General features: G+C 39.5%; 1 protein-coding gene across 2 annotated transcripts in view; it reads left to right on the forward strand.

Moving 5' to 3' along the window:
* Nucleotides 1-17,843, forward strand: part of med27 (mediator complex subunit 27) — a 59,659-nt gene that overhangs the window by 24,352 nt on the left and 17,464 nt on the right. For both annotated transcript variants that reach the window (XM_041242914.1, XM_041242915.1), the window contains exon 4: nt 11,002-11,095. In XM_041242914.1, the coding sequence (XP_041098848.1) occupies nt 11,002-11,095 (94 nt within the window). The remainder of the gene's footprint in view (nt 1-11,001; nt 11,096-17,843) is intronic.

Consider the following 17,843-nt stretch of genomic DNA (forward strand, 5'->3'; position numbering starts at 1 on the left):
GTCCTTATGAAACCACACTTCTAAAAGGAGCTACTTGTGAATGATGCCGCGTGACTTTCAGGTGAATTTGCTTTTAAAAAATTGTTATACGTGCTGAAATCTCAGCATGCAACTAATTGTAACAGTGAGATTCCTTCTTGAATTCTAACAGGATTAGATTGATGTTACAGGGGCAGAAGTAGAGTACTAAACAGTTTGGACAGTAGGCACTGTAAAATATTTACAAGAAGTTTACTTATTTGAGATTTCTTGTTTTTAATATTTATAAGAAAGATAAGATTACCTTTCCTAAAACTGATGCTTAAGAACACTGCTGCAGTGCTGAAATATAATATTAGCTGGATAAGCAGCAAGATGCCATAGGGCTGAGAATGGAGTTTACTGTGCTGATAAAATGAGGAGATGTCAAAGTTAAATAAAACCTCATTCGGAGCTCTTAAGAACTTAATCTTGAGAGACTGTGAATCAAATCCAGATTGCCGAAATGTCCTGTATAACGCGGTGTCTAGTGGCGGTGCGCTACGCACACAAACTCAGTAAAGCATTCTAGTGAGTGCGACCCTGATTTATCACAGCAGAGAGCCATTCTGTTTAACAAATGTCATAATATCCACTGTGCAAGCCGTCCCCCAAAGTGAATTATGTAATGGTAGTAATCATACTTGGAACAACAGGCAAAGCCGTCCAAGCCCCTGCCAAGATTTCTCTGCCATCAGGGGGTTACGTCAGTAAGTTGCGTCATTATCGGTTTTCTTTTTTTAACCCAGTTAAAGCAGCTAAAGGGTTGGCTTTTGATAACTTCCCAATCAGCCTGCTGATCCTGTTCAGATTTTTATCAAAAGGCATTTTCACTGGGAAGAAGGGTTTTCGTACCAAAAAAATAATGAGATTTCAGGCCAACTTTGCTGTAAAACACTGAACGCCATTCGGGTGTTACGAGCCTCTAACTATTCATAACGTTAATCTTGTTTCACCTTTTCTTTTGTGACCAGTGACACAGACTGTGCATGCCCACATGAAGCTTGTTCTTTAACTGAGTGTCTGTGGGTGTAGAAAGCAAGTATGACTTTTTAAATGATAGTCATCTAATTACGTTTGCATTTGAATTTTTAAAGAGCTGTTTTGTTCCTGTACTCTCTGAGGTGATTTAATCAGAGGCTTACACAGTAGCCTTTTTGTTGAAGAAATGCTTTTTTAATTGATTGGTTTTCATCAATGCAGAGTGACTTGTCAAGCTTTACTTGCTCTGCCACTGGGGAGGCCAGGGAGATTTATCTTAAGAAAAGTGTTCAGTAGCAAATACCAAGGCAACAGAACAGGTATTGGAACGTCAATTTTGGGTCTGTCCAAAAACAGGTTATTTTAAGACTGCTGCGCTCCCACCCAAGGTGTGGTAGGAGTTACTGTTGTTGATGGAACTGATCCTGGAAAGGTGAGAAATAGTAGCATTAAATCTATCTATTGTAAATATAATATCATTGGATTAGCAGATTCTCTTTTTTTTTTTGTGTGTATGTGTGAATTTAGCCACAGCTGCGTAATCATTTGTGAGAGGTAAAACTAGACCTCTCCCATTGAAAAGTAGGACCAATTCAATTAAAGGCCACCCCAACATGAGCAACAGCTGACCATTAACCCATTAAGTACCAAATTCATTTTTCTTTGAAAAAATGAGAACACAAGTTGTGTTTTATATCATGTGATACATTCTAAATTGAAAATTGAAATCCTTTGTTTTGGTTATGTCCTATTTTGAGGGCATTTAAGTGAGACACGCCTGTAATCAGAGCAGTGAAATTTCGCTCCGGCTATGAAGCTCAGCACATAGAAAATGGAGCTTCAGCCTCGCTCTGTGTAGGAGAACATCAAGAAACGTATAATTTTTCCTCTTCAGTATCTTTCTTTGTATTGAAGTGTCAAAAAAGCTCCTGAAGGGCTATATTTGCAGAATTAACAGCAACATTAAGACATTAGAGTAAGTTATCATAACAATAAAGTTAAAATTTTATAAAAGGTAGATTCCAGTTAAAAATGTTTCAGAATTATAAAGTAGCCTGTCCTCAAATGCGGACAGAGGCATTTAGTGAGTTAAACGCAGCTTGGGAGAGTATACGTTGTTTTTGGAAAGTCTCCTTTCTCGTTGTTGTTTCTTTATTTCAGAGATCATGCTTGGAGACTTGTTACCATTGTAATCCTTTTACATGAGGTCAGCACGCCGCTCTCTCTGACCGTAGCCTGTGAGTATTCCTCTCGGCAATTGTGATGTCATCCCAGTGTAGATTGGCAGCTTCTTCTGTCAGCATCATGATCCAACTAAGAAGAAAAAAAGACTTTTTTTGACATATTACACTGGAAACCTTACTAAGAAGAATAGAATTAAATAATGATAACCTCTACATGAAGTTAATTCACTTGAAACTGACACAGTAGGATGTTATAAGCAGAAGTCAATGGGCACTGAATAGCAATACTTCTTTTTCTTAATTTATGGGTGCAGGTAGCTACATTAAACCTTGTAAGGTGGTAAAATGTCTGCTTTGCACCATCAAGAAAAAAAGAAAGTTGAATTTGTAGTAATTGGGTTAATCCTCCTAAATGTATCCCGTTTAAGGGAAGGAAGTACAGCACGTAGTCTGGAGTTCTAATCCTGATTTCCCATGCAGTGGGTTTCCTGTCTTCTGCTCCGAGTAAGAGATACAATCTGTTGTGATAGTTTAATCAGTCGTTTGATTCCCTGCCTATAAGACGCGGGGAGTCAACAATAGCTGCTGAGTGTGACTGCAAACAGATTAATCCTTTTAAATTGAATCATATTGAATTGGGTTTACTAAACTGGCACTGGCTTGCTGGTTGCATGTGGGCTTGTGCAAGATCATTGTCAGCAATCTACAGTAATGCTGTTGGGAACGGCTGGACGTCTGAACTGTAAGCAATCACTCTGAACACTTCCTCCTTGTTACAGCTGCAAGTACTCCATTCACTTCCATTGGCATTATTGGTAGCAGAGGTTTAAACATTTGGCTATAATTTGACATTTTACGTGATTACAAGGATCCTTTTTATGCACCTGCACTGGTTATTTTCATGTGACTTAAGTTAAAAAAAATAATTTGTATCCCTTCATTTTCCCTAAAGGGCAAACAAAAAAAATATATGAATGTTTTCTGGTCTGCTGTACTGCTTGGCACAGCTTTATCCATGATTTAGTAACACAAAAATATAATAATCTGCCGTCCTGTTTGTCGTCTTTATTACCACAGTCAAAGTCACATTGTGAGATGCAGCAGTGTGAGACCAGAGGACTTATTTAAAACAAGAAAGATGTGTTCTGTTAACTAGACTGGTCCTTTGGCATTCGCTGTTGTTTAAAGCAGTAGTTCATGCTGTTAATTTATTTCACGTTGTCCCTGATTCCGTTCAGCACACAAGCCAATTATTTTCTGCACACATTGCCGGTAATTACCTTTGCGCTAGCTTCTGGTGCAACCACATGGGGGGTCCGGATCCTTTTGTAACTTGAGCAAGGTACAACTAAGAACTGAATTCGCAGAACAGTGAATAACTCATTAAAACAAGTTTCATTTTTGGATGAGCATTTTTTTTTTTTTTTAAACCTTCTGTTATCCAGGGAATTTGTAAAGCCTTTAAATTGGGGCTGCCATTTTCTATAGAGAATTTTGAAAGTGGGAAGTAATCCTTTGACTAAATTCTACCCGTAGATCAAGAGAATTCAATGGCATAGGGCCTCTGTGTCCAAATGCAGTCTGCTTTATGATTGATTCCAGGCAGGGGAGGCAAGGACCGTCTGCATCTGGATTGTGTTGACTGTGTTCCTTGGTCAGCGTTATGAACCTGTAGTTTAAAACCAGCCCAGTCTCTTCATTGCCCGAAGCACAGGCTGAGCAGCAGAACATTTAACCTGCTGCCGGCCAGCATAATCCATGTTTTAAAACATTAACTCTCTCTTGAAGTTGTGTTTCTCTGTCGTCTAAAAACAAATCTATAGTATACTGTATTGTAAGAGCCAGAAACACTAAGTGGAAATACAATCGCAGTTAATCATCAGTCCACTTGGAAAATGCACGGTCACGCATGGGTTTTTTCCCAATGCTACAGTGTGCTTATTTCAACCACAGTTTAATCTAAATAGTTTTAGGCTCTGTGGTTTCTTTTTTTAAATCCAGGTATCTTCTCATTTGAATTGGCAGTGGGTTGTCTTTTACCTATTCAGGACTGGTTTAGACTCGAGTCCCTGAGATCAGTGATCAATTTTTGCTTCCACTTCCAGCCCCGAACCCATATGGTTAAGGTCAGGGGCTTTAGAGTTTGTTGCCCTCTTACCACAAAGTGATTGTGTGTCCCGGCTCTAACCTACATATAGAAATAACCCAGTTAATCCTTCGTTAGTGCTTTAACCACTGAGGTATTTCAGTGATAGCTGTTCCTTTTCTCTCTTATCAGATATTTATCCAGCAATCTGGGATAAAGCTCGCGTCACGTAGTGAAATTGAGGTCATTTGGAGAGTTGATGATATTGAAGGAGGCTTGTCCTTTGCAGGTTAATCTCTTTGTCTCCTCAGAATTTCAATTTCATTGGGTGGGTAGAGGTTATTTTGGTTTGCCATGAACTCTACTTGCAAAAATAGCACACTTTTATACAATGTTCATCCTACGGCTAGTTTCACAGACCCCAGTTAGCACCATTAGAGCTAATGTGGATCTGTGAACCCAGTCGCTAATCTTTCTAACCTAAATCAAGGCAAAATGGTCTTAACAATTGAGCCAGTACCAGTTTGGCTGATGTTTTGGATGCATAACTATTTGAATCAAGGGCTGTTTAAATGTACACTTATTAGTTTCCCTGAATGGATAAAGTCCCTTCAATTTGGTATTGTGCTTCATGTTGTCTCATTTCGTACTCTCTGCACAGCCCCTTCAGTCACTGGTTGTTTGGGGTGTTAGCTGCTTGCCACCTAGCTTCCCAGTATTTAATTACATGATCAGACTTTTAATGTTTCAGGCTGTTATTTAAACATCTTTTCTCTTCTAATCGGTGAGAGATTGGAGGATTATTTATGTTCTACAGACCAGAGTAAGTCTACATGCCTGCTGTATGTGACCACCTGGTGGGCTGGGTCCTTGGGTTCCAGGCACTCCTGTTGGTAGTGCTTCCAAATTGGATTTGCTTTACACCTTATTCTGTTAATCCAGTTGCTTACTTAGTCATTGTATTTCGGACAGCCATAAAGGTATACTTCAGTACAGCAAAAGTGTAGTAAAACCACGAGGGAAGCATGTTGAAGCACGGGTGAGAGTCGAGCAAGGGAAATCGTAAAATTGCCAGAATAACCTTTTACAAAACATCGTAACTGAGTATCTAACTTTTTCTTCTAAAAGGCACAATACTGCATTATACAAGTATTGACTGGAGTTTAGGCGTATAGTGGGTTGCTGCTTGGGTTGGGAAATCAATGACCATTTTTGACCATTGTTGACACTGTGTATTGCCTGTAGCTGCAGTTGTAGCTTGATGAATTCTGCCAAAGCCCAGTGAGACTCTCTATGCTTCCCTGTACACAGCCTAGCAGATCTGCAAGTAGGCACATTGGTTTCTATAGCATGTACAGCAAGGAACCCTTTATCACCCAATGGCATTTAGTTAAGTAATATTATTTGAAATCCAGTATTAAACAAATGTCAGATTTTGAATTTCTAAGTGCTTTATTTCCATGCTTTATCTATCTGATATGCACAGTGTGTTGTAGTATAATGAAATTCATGCTTTCTGAAAATAAATGGTGCGTAAATTTGAATTTCTTCTGTCCAGCTCTCGCTTGTTATAATATGCTTGTATTTATTAGCCAGGTCTGAACTAATTAAATTCATGTTGAAAACATGCCCGCAATAAAACACAGTGGATTTGAAAGTTGGTGTACTGCAATATTGCACTGTGTCTACATCAACCACATGTTTTAATAAAATCTGAGTAAAAGAAAGCAAGAGAATGGAACAGGATTCTGGGTTTATCCCGTAATTTCGAGAGAATGACATGCATCCTTTGTGTTATACATGGATCATCTTGGTTATGCATGTTATACACAGGGATGTGTGTTAACTGCTGCTACTTTATTATTATTATTATTATTATTATTATTATTATTATTATTATTATTATTATTATTATTATTATTATTTATTTCTTAGCAGATACCCTTACCCAGGGCGACTTACAGTTGTATATAAAAAATCCATATCAAGAATTACAGTACAATTAAGAGCAAGATACAAAATACAGTGACTTCAGTCCTAATAAGAGCAAATACAAAACACAGTACAATTTGATATCGGGGCAGTTAAAGAGCAGATAACAGTGTTGATAGTTACATCAGGGTTAGATACAAGTGCAAGTGAAATACAAAATACTATAGATTGGGTTAAGTGCAGGGTTAAATACAGTAAAATAGGGAGCAGATAAGTGCATGTTAAAGTGCATTAAAGGCAGAGTGCTCTATTGTCCAGAAGGGAAGAGTTGAGTTTTCCAAGTGTTGTCTGAAGAGGTGTGTCTTGAGGAGGTGCTCGAAGGTGATCAGGGACTGGGCAGTCCTGACATCCATAGGAAGGTTATTCCACCACTGCAGGGTGAGGGTGGAGAAGGAGCGGGCCCAGGAGGCAGGGGAGCATGGAGGAGCCTGTCTTCTAGTGCAGGCGTAGTGGGGAAGTCGGGTGGGGGTGGAGAGAGATGAGGATCTGGAGGTAGTTGCGTGCAGCCTGGTCAAGGCATTGGTAGGCGAGTACAAGAGTCTTGAACTGGATGCCAGCAGTGATAGGGAGCCAGTGGAGTAGCGTGGGAGAAGCTAGGTGAGCAGCGGAGTTCTGGATGAGCTGGAGCGGATGGGGGCCGGACGCAGGGAGGCCGGCCCGGAGGGAGTTGCTGTAGTAACGCTTTTTAGAGCAGTAATTTTGTTGATCTAATGGGAGGTTCAGTCTGTAGTACTTTTCTTTTTATAAATATAAAATATAATAAGTTCAGCATGAAAGGCTCTCATCTTCGTTCCAGCTCCGTGGTGGTAGCTGTGAGCTGGGGGAATAATGCACCGCAGAGTGCTTTGACAGTTTTTCCCAGCGTTGTAGTACTGTAGCTTTGTACTCTTGTGTTGGGACCACTCTAGTTTTCATTAAACACTGCTAACTGTTGGGAAAGGTACAGGCTTGCAATTTCTTTCCAACATGCCCTGGCATGTATCTGAGCTCCAGAGATGTTCAGCTTAGATAGTCACACTTTTTTTGTTTTTAATAACATTTAAAATAAGCGGATGAGATTCAAATTGCATATGAACTAAAAGTATTGTTTCCTATTGAATTCATTCACATGTGAAAAAGTTTTTTGTTGCTTTATTATTTCTTTGAAACGTTCAAATAGGGGGCCAGCATTGTCACACAGTAACTGGTAGATTCGGGACACGTTTTGTGTTCTGGTGTCCTCACATTTTATTAGGGGATATTGGGTTTAAGTCATTGCAGTTAAGCACTGCAATTTTATTTAATAAAATAAAGTGTTTTCTGCATGTAGCTTTCTATATTTTCCGACATCAAGGACAAATAATGTAAGATGGAGTTGCTAATCCAATAGATTTCTTGCAGGGAATGAGCTGTTTCTTTTCTCATTAAGAATGTACTTTGTTTCAAAACATTTGACTTAGAATTTTAAATTGTGTTGTTAGGGATGTTTTTGGAGTCTAGTTACATGATAACAGCTTGCTTTTTCCATATTTATTAAAAACTAAATGTCTGAGACCCCAGATTATAAATAATTGGTTACATCCCTTTTCCAGAAAGTAGCAGCTAAACAGCCTCATTATCCAATGTGATCTGCAGATCAGGCTGACCTGATGCAGTTCTTATGATTTAATTGATTTCTAATACAAAACACTGCAATATATATATATCCCACTTCCCACAGTAGAAATGTGCAAGTCAGCCTGCTTTTGAAACCTAAGTTGCAACTTTTTTTTTTAAAGCTAGTTTAGGGAAAGTGAATTTATAGCCCCATGTCTTTTTTAAATCTTGATGACATTGCAACAGAAAGTCAGGTTTAGTTCAATTTTGAAATGACCCATTGGAGGTCGAGCAAAGCAAGTGTGGATATCACATTGCTGTTTTAAAATGAAGAAGCCCACAACCCACAAGGTAGTTTTAATACAGTAATAAAGTGACATTCAAAATACACACATTAAGTTATTTTAATGTAAAACGGTTCTCCTAAAACTCTGTAGTAGTAGTAGTAGTTCGCTATGGGTGGCACGAGGACCCTTTTTATATGGGGGTGGCCAGTGGATGCTTTTTTCTTTCTTCTTGGACTTGGCAACCCTAACATGAAATCTAGGTTCTGTGCTGACTTTCCATTGGGATTCTCCACCCTTTTTCTGCTAATTTAGCCTAATCCAAAGAAAATGCAAACTGCTTGGAAACAACATACCGTGGGGAAAAAACAGAGATGGACAAACAGGAGCATAATGACTATGTAGGGGAACAGTATACTACGGTTTTCATAATGACTATGCAAGCTGTAGAGATGTTATTTACTTTAATTGTGGTACACGCTGAGAGGTTTTCATTCTTTTGAAATGATCAAACCTTTTGTGATGGGGGAATGGGGTGGGGTGGATGTGGTTACAGTGAAACATTAATAAACATTTTACTGCAGCAATTATTATTTTACACCTAAAATCAAACAGTATAGTGAATTAATAGGGATTGGAAACAAAAAGCAAGACTGAACATGAAAATCACTAACACCTTTGGTAGCAGATAATAAGTGAATAATTGTGGTGGCCCTTTATCTTCATCTCCACACTTTCCTTGTGAAATAAATAAATTGCCTGGTGATAGATATGATTCGGGTGCTTATGTTTCTTTAATGGTGCACCAGGTAGAAAGAAGAATAGAAAGTTACTGTACCTTAAAAATATTGTCTACTCCACATGCTTTGACTATAGTGTGGATGACAGTGATAACCCAGCATGCACTAAGGAACAACTATGATTCTACTCAATGCAGTACTATGTTTATTTTACCATGTTTACTCTATAGTGATATAGTCTGATCTTTCCAGTAAGGCCAACATAAAAACTGTCTGCCCTCCCAGGTGGTTCTCCTTGTAAAAACGCTTCCATATGGGTTACAGGGAGTGAGACGTGCAGGCTCGGTTCAGTGGTTTTTGACCATGCAGCTTGTCTGGAAGTCCACAGGGAGTGCTGCATTACTCTTAACGTTGCTGTGGGCTGATGAAAATTGTCTGGAGATACCTATTGTTAAGGATCCTGAAGTGGGCCAGGCAGGGTCTTTTCTGCAGGGTTCAGTGGCTCGTCAAAAAAGAAAAAAACCAAGAAGGCTCTGGCATCATTGAGATGGACCCAAACTTGCCAGCATCGGGGATTCTGTTAGTTAAGTAAAGCAGGCATCACATGCTAGTATTTCTTAAAACACATACAGTAGTCGATTGGACTTGCTCGACAGATCATTTATAACTATGACTGTGAAATCAATGGCCACTGCATTTTCTGCCTTTTTATGGAATGGCTATTTTTCCAGAAGGCAATTACTGATGGGTCTCATTGTCAACATAATAGACTGGTAAGAGATGGATGCAAAGGATTAGGGTGTAAAAAGTTAAAAACTAAAACCTTGAATGCAGGGAGTGAGCGTCAATCAGAGCAGTGCACAGGGAGTTGCGCAGCATGGCTGTTCGCTTTAGTAAGAATATCCCTTTCCTAATTGAGTGGCTACACTTTCTATAATGTAAACTAGGCAGTGAACAGTTTTATTGTTCTGTGACTAAAATATATGACTTTGACTGTTGAGTCTACATTTAATCTTGGCTATGCCCTGGGCTGATTTAATCAGCCTCTTCCCTGTCTGTGAAGTGTCTGGCTTGACTTACTTGACCGGAAAATCATTTTATCGCTTGCAGTACAAGACAATCAAATTGAAACTAATGGAGCGGTGGAAACCGACTGCTCGGGTGATACACTGGGAGAGCCCCAGGAACTGTTTAATTCTGGGCCCTGCTACAGTACTGTGGGGTTAAAGTTGGATCAGATTCACCCCTATTGAGTTAATTGCTTTCGCTGATTTATTTTTTTTTTTTTTTTTCCCGTAGGCTCCTTCTGCATTATGTCCTGCAGCCTGGTGATGTGTATTGATTGCTGATGGGTAAAGAGATATTCATTAAAATGCTGATTAGCATACAGTTAGCAGTGACCTCTGCTTGTATGCCGTGACAGCATGACAGCAGCTTTTCTGCTGACTTTTGCACATTCAGGTCCAAGTCTCGAGGACCTTTTACCAGCAGTATTGATATCTGGAAAGCATTTGGTATGTGAGGGGACTGGTCCTGTCTGAGGTTAATTATGAGCTTGGCGTTGCCAGCAGAGATGATGACATTGGCAGTGAGGGCTAGATCACGTGTCCCACGTTCATTGAATACTTTAACCTTTACACTAAGAGTTGTACCTTTTTTAGACTATGGAGGTTGTATCGAATATGCTTTCACTACAGCAACGTGAAGTTGGATCATCACAGTTTTGTGTAATCCGGAGTTACAGCATCGTAGCTGTATGTGCATTATCGTGACAATTCTAATGATCCCTTTTACCTCAATTTGCATTTTTATCATTCCCCAATCCCCTCTCTACTGAAACACTATGAGCTAATCTCTACTGATTGTGTTTTCCAGCTGTGTTGAGCTCTGATTGTGTTTTTCCAGCTGTGTTGAGCTCTGATTGTGTTTTTTCAGCTGTGTTGAGCTGTGATTGTGTTTTTCCAGCTATGTTGATCTCCGATTGTGTTTTCCAGCTGTGTTGAGCTCTGATTGTGTTTTTCCAGCTGTGTTGATCTCTGATTGTGTTTTTCCAGCTGTGTTGATCTCTGATTGTGTTTTCCAGCTTGTTGATCTCTGATTGTGTTTTTCCAGCTGTCCTGATCTCTGATTGTGTTTTCCAGCTATGTTGATGACGTGATCTCAAGGATCGGCAGAATGTTTCCTGACATGTCCATCGAGTTATTCAGACCCAACGGAACCTCCGCAGTGCTGCTGGTAAGGGAGTGGCCATGGGCAAAGTTCTTCATTTATTAAATATGATCTTGCTACACAAAGTTAAACTCCACTTCACTTATCCTACAGAGATGAATGGATCTCATTTCTGTATCTTTTCTTCTGTAGTCTAGCTACAAGAACTGTCTTTTGACTAGCTTGTAATATCTGATTCAATGACTGTATTTGTTTTTATTTGGTTATTTCTTAAGATATCCCCTCTCTCCCTCTCTCCATCTCCATCTCCCTCTCTCTCTAAGCAACACTTGCTATGCTATAAGTTACAACGTATTCTGTAGACTTGTACAGTCAAAGTCGGCTGACCACATACATAAATATGCTATATATTTGGTCACCAGAAGATGGAGAGTCACAAATGCTGATTTAAAGCCGCACAACTAAAGCTGAAATGATCAGAAGTCACCACCACAGAGAGGGTTGGTTTGCGAGTGGGAGAGTTTGTACTGGAGTGCTTCGTTAGCTTAATAGATTTGTGGTCATTATCTCTGGACCGACGGTTTTTCTTTCAGCGTTCAAGTCGCAGGGTGAAAAGCAGCATCAAGGACACAGTGGTACCAATAAGCAGTGGCACATTAACATTACTGCTGTCTGACTTGGCAGCATCGCCACTAACGGGGGCCCATTAACACAGCACACTTCAAAGCAGTGCTAACCTAATGTGGGACCGAGGTCTGCAATAACATTTAGATCAAAGAATCCTGCAGTGGAGAAAACCGTACTTGTTTCAATTAGATCCCTCTGTGTCCCCACACAAGCTTGTTCTCTGAACTGTGCTTATTCGTTGATGGGCAGTGGCTGTCTTTTGCATTATTTAAACCTGATTTATTTCGTACTTTAAAAAAGCATACATAGAAAAAAATAAGTGTATATTGCTTGAAACCCTTTGCCATTGGAGACCCCTGCTTGAAGGAACCACATTGGGGTCACACTTGGTTCATCCATAGGCGTTGCCTTACAATAATGCAATGTGCTGTCTGCATCCAAGCCCTGGGACCGTTTTATTTCTCTGTGGTCGTCTTTTCAAAACTACCAGTAACATTGATGTCCTCCAGTCAACTTTTACTGCAATATAGTTTGTGTTTCTTGGAAGAGACATAGCAGATGTATTTCCTTCATCCCTGAAATGTTACCTGTCAAAGATAACAAGTTGTGGGAATGCAGTAATAAAAGAAATGTCAATACACAACTAGGAGCAATTCTGTAGGAAACAGGTGCAGCGTGTAGCAGGCATATAAAAGGAGCACCCGGGAGAGGAGGGATTAGGCTGTTTTAATTCCTGTGCATTCACCCCTGAGGTTGGATGGAGCCTGTACACAAAGCTCTTTAACAGTAAGCGCTGAGCAGCAGGAGTAGGGGCTCCCTCGGGACCCTCACTGCCTCATCTGATTGAGATGAAGTGACGGCAGAACCTGGCATTGGAGAGAGCGAGCTTGAGGGAGACTGAGCAGCCTAGGACATCTTTCACGTGCTGTCGTCTAGACTGTTGTTGACCGTTGTGTTTTATATATGTAATCGCTTTTTTTATGACTTCTTTCACTTGAAAACAATGCCCTCTCTTTTATTAACTGCCTGTTTCTTTTGGGAATGTATCTTGTGTTGTGGTTCCTGCCTTCCTTCTGCTTGTAGCCCTGCAGTCCGGATCCCAGATCTTGTGCGTTTTTGTCTGACGGGCGAGAACTGTTGCAAAAAAAAAACCAGAAAACCCTCTAGATACATGAAATGTACAATAAAAAAACTGCTTTACTGTTCCATGAATTGAATGACAGAAGTATACTGTAACATATTTTCGTCATTGCTCCTGTTCACCAGTTTCATCTACCAAAACCAACAATAAGGCACGAAACCCCAATCCACAAGCCGATGAGAACTTGAAGCATATATGGGAGCTGTAACATTGGGTCTAGAAACAGAAATACTATCCCTTTTCCTTCATTATAAAATCCTAGTACCTTTTTATTTTCAAATTAACCTCTGCCTGCAACAGAGGCTTGGTTAGAAAGGAAATAAAGCTTCTATCAAAACATTTTAGAAGCTTGTCAGATTCATCAGGTTTCCCCCAGAGATTACATTTCAGCTTGTGAAGTTGCCCTTTGTTGATTCCCTAAATCTCAGTGCATGATGCTCCCTGGCATATACCTTTGTAGTAAACTTGGCAGAAGATGAGGGGTGGCATCTTGTTTTGAATTTCACTGGTGCCATTTGACTAGGTTTCATTGGCTTTATATTACAGGTGGAACTTATTTCTGACTGGAGCTAAAATACTTGATCTCAAATGTTTTTTTTTTTTTTTTTTTTTTTTTTTTTTTTTTTTAATGAAACACTTTTGCCTTAGCTCAGAGGCCTCACACTACTCCTTTCACACTGTGGGTTGGTGTGTGTAGGTATTTATGCTTAGTGCGGTGTGTAAAACGTCGCTGTAAAGCAGAAAAGGTTGTCCAAGATTTAAAAAATCCAGTTGTACTGTTATGTATATTTTTAATGACTATATTAGGATGTGTTTTATTTTGATTTGTTTGAAAATACCATACTGTGTGATAACAAGCCTTGGTGGGGTGCTGTATGACTTTGTGACCTATTTTTTAAATTTGCTTCTAGAAAAAAAAAGCTTGGGGAATACACGAGAAAATGAAATGTCTTTGTTTATGAGGGATGGGGTGGAGTGGGGGGCTATGTTGTGTGTTATGCTGTTTTATTTAGAGACACTGTTTAGTTCTGACTTTGTAACCTCTAATGGAAATTATTCTGCAATACTGAAAGTAAATTTCCTTCATTTCTCAGTATTTATTTGTTCTCCTGCACTTTCTCCTGCATGCAGTAGTTAATGAGCAAGCTGATGGATGCAACGTTGAGTGTTTTCACAGTTTGTTATCTATGTTACAGACACAACAGCGCTGTAGTGTTTAAACACGAGGCAGGTGAGTAATTTCCTGTGAAGCAGCCGCTCCATGCAAATTGTTCATTAGTGTTTGGACTGTGAAGCTGGAGAGGGTTCATCAGGGCCCCTTTATTTTCCTTGCCACAATATTATCTTAATTAACTAGTATTTCATAGAATATATATCTAATATTGTTGATTGCCTACACAAGATCTGTACAATATAGAACCGAAGGTAATGAAGCATTTCTAGAAATGCTAATTGGCTGGAAGACGCTATTGTCAAAATTAATATGTCGATTAAGCTGTTCTAGAAATGCTAATTAGCTGGACTACGCCATTATCAAAAAGATGTGTGAGTTTTCGTAATAAAAGTGCTTTACTGAGGTTCTACGGAGAGCGCTTCTGCAAAATGAATTACCCTTTGGCACCCCAACAGTTAAAAATGAAGTGTTTTTCAAAAGCAAACCGATTGTCTTTTTTTTTTTTTCTTAAGAGACCCAAAACGAGCAGTGCAAGGAATAACACTTGTTTCATGAATTGAATTTATAAGTGACCTTCTAGTGTTATTGATTTGAATGAAACGCTCCCCTTCAAGGGCGAGACAGCACACGCCCTAAGGGCAGGAGTATTAAACCGCAGTGTTCTATCTGTGGAATATTGACACACAGTGCGCTGTGTGCTGTAATAACTTCAGAAGTTCTCATTCTGCTGAGTAACGTGAAAAACACAAGGGTCATTAGAGGCCTGCAACCGATCTCGCTCAGGAAAGACAGCAGACTAGTGATTACAGCATTGGAGGTTCTACCCAAATAATTATCTTGATATTCCCTGAATAGGAACAGTAATCATTCTAGTAAGTACAGCGGTGCTCCAAATATCCACAAACTACTAATGAATATTGACTGGTTCCTCTATTAAGTGCGAGTCCCCCTTGTTGTTTTGCATGTGTAGTAAATGAATAATATTTGGGGGTACCACTGCAGTTGTGTGACAAATTGGGGTACCTTTAGTCGAATGTAACTGTTAATCTCTGAATTAAGTGTCTGCTATTGAGGACAGAAAAACAAACACACATTTTCTGCAACAGCACAATTGCATCCAAGTATTTATTAGGCTGGCTGTGAAGTTGAACAGCAGGGGCTAGAAGCTCTGTTTCACAGCTTTGTGCTGCTGTCGTAATGAGGATGTATATCCAGTGATTTGCTGTGGTACCGTTATTGAGTGTACACCAGTTAAAACTAGATCTGTATAAACAGGCATTGTCACTTTTAATGTCATCACTTTTACAGTCGAACATGCACTCTGTGTATAAGAAGCACCCCACATGGTTATAGCCTACATGATTATACCTTCATAACGATAGGTACTTTTATATGACAATACTCTCGGCTTGGCTGAATCACATCCTGTTAGTTATAATGTACTGAGACACTGCAATATATTTCTGAGAAATGGGAGGCACAATAAGATTTGAAGGTACCTTGCTATGTTGTGTTCTGTTTTTTTTTTTTTTTTTTTTTTTTAAATACAGTTTATGGAAATTTGTGTACAATTTCAAATGAGATATGAAAATACACTTAACAACACAAAGTAACAAATTAAGCACTTTAAAAAAAAAAAAATTACGAGGTGTATTTTGTGTTGTAAGGGAGAAAGAAACATTTAGACGTTTTACGCAATCAGATTAGAGTGGCTTTTTTTTGTCTTCAAAGGCAAATACCAGCAACAGTCTGTTACTCAGTGATACAGTACCTATAAGTCCTCTTTGTAAGCTGCTGAGTCCTGTAACTGCTTATAGGTATGAGGCAGGGTGCTAAAGTATAAAGCCTTGCACAAAGCCTTATAGTGCTGAGACTGTGCTGTATTGGACTGCCAAGCACAGAGATTGAACAATCCAGTGTGAATCTGTGGATAGGATCAGTTACAGTGCTGAGACTGTACTGCACTGCTAGGCACAGAGATTGAACAATCCAGTGTGAATCCATGGATAGGATCAGTTACAGTGCTGAGACTGTACTGTACTGCCAGGCACAGAGGTTGAACAATCCAGTGTGAATCCATGGAAGGGATCAGGTTCCCCCTTGACCCCCCCCAGAGTCCCAGAGGAGATCAGGATTCACCATTATCCTGCAGCCCACACCCCCTTCAAGTACAGGGGAGCCACTGTTCCCCTCTATCAGTTCGTGTAGAGGACTTCACTTTCTTAAGGATTTGATTTCTAAGAAGTCAGGTAAGTTACAGAGTACATGAGTACGGATCGAGGGAAACCGAGAGGAACTTTTCTTCCACATTGAATGGCATGTGTTTAAGGGGTAAAGATTTAAGACCACAACCTGAAAATAATTCAGACAGCTGCAACTATCATCAAATCACAATTTAGAGTAAACAGTAAGTGTCATATTTTCTTAGATTTTGAAAATGGAGTCGCTTTTGATGTGCATATTATTATTATTATTATTATTATTATTATTATTCAGTTGTTTTACATGTTTAACCCCTGAACAGTCAGATGTGTTTAAAGGCACATGCTGTCACAGAGCGTTTTGTAATTACAGAATCTTTAGGTTTAGTTCATATGTGTGCGTATGTTTTTAAGGTTCTTATTTCAACCTGTGGTCCTGCAGTCTAAAAGTATACCTAACCGATACATGCAGTGATTGCTCAGAACCCCTCAGACAGAGCATTGTGCTTTCAGCAGCGCCAGCGAGCTGCTTGATGGACATTGTGGCTATTTGGTTGTACAGGGAGGTCGCTACACTGTGGCTTTCATCTCATTCCTTTTGATTCCAGCAACATCGAGAAGGGAAGAACAGATGGATTATTTTCACTGCCCTGTTTTCTTCTTCACAAATGTACTATCTCTGTGAGGGATGAAGAACAATAAAGCATCCAAATCCATTTGCACCACATTAAAAAGCTTGTCTGTCGAACAAAGGTACTTCAAATCCTTAAGTGTCTGTAGCCAGCAGGAAAGAGATATTTGAATAATGCAATGACAGCAGCTGGTATAGACCTCTCATGGTGTTATTGATAAGACTAAGATATGTTATCAAGGTCACTGCAGTCCTTATAGAAATTCACAGTAGTAATAATGTTAGTGCTAAGGAAAGAAGACTTAAACTAGTACACGTTTGCCAGCAAAAACTAGTGCATGTGTCTTTTTGCTCATAAATGCCAGTTGCCTAAAGTTTCGGTCTGTACCTTTCCCAAGAGAGCATGTGTTTGAAAACTAACAGTGGAAATATTTATAGAGTCTTTCATGGCATAGCAATGTTTTTTTTTTTTAGATGTGATTCTAAGTTTATACTCTTGTTACACTTTTGTACTTAACATATCTTTACCCAAAGTATGCAAAATAGTGCAATGAACATAGTCAGGTAGACAGTCCAGAGTTTCTTACCTAGTAAAGGCACTATCATGCCGAGTGCAGGGTGAGTCCTGTGCATGTGGGCTGTAAAATCAAAAACAATATATAACTTGGTTGGCATCAGCAACTCTTTATTGGATGGTTGTATGTTTATTGTATGTTTTTTCTTTTAACACAGTGACATCATAATGTGCGCACACAGAGCATCAAGGCTTATGTTTCCTCTCCAGCTCTGCACAGCTAACTTAGTCTCCCTCTGCACTTTGGTTCTAAATGCATTGAATTGTGTTCTTCCCTGGGGTAAGCAGCCATCAGATCAGTTTGAAACCTGTGTTAAAACCCAGCCAGCCGCAGCAGGCGATCAGACACTCGACCTCCCAATCCAAATCCAACCGTATGGCACTGCTAAACATTTTGGAAGGCAGCGGTTATGATACAGAGATGCGTTCTAAGAGATGCTTGTACAAAACTGTTTTATGGCCTGTC

The sequence above is a fragment of the Polyodon spathula genome, unplaced genomic scaffold (assembly GCF_017654505.1).
Source record: "Polyodon spathula isolate WHYD16114869_AA unplaced genomic scaffold, ASM1765450v1 scaffolds_1438, whole genome shotgun sequence".
In the NCBI taxonomy this organism is placed as follows: Eukaryota; Metazoa; Chordata; class Actinopteri; order Acipenseriformes; family Polyodontidae; genus Polyodon; species Polyodon spathula.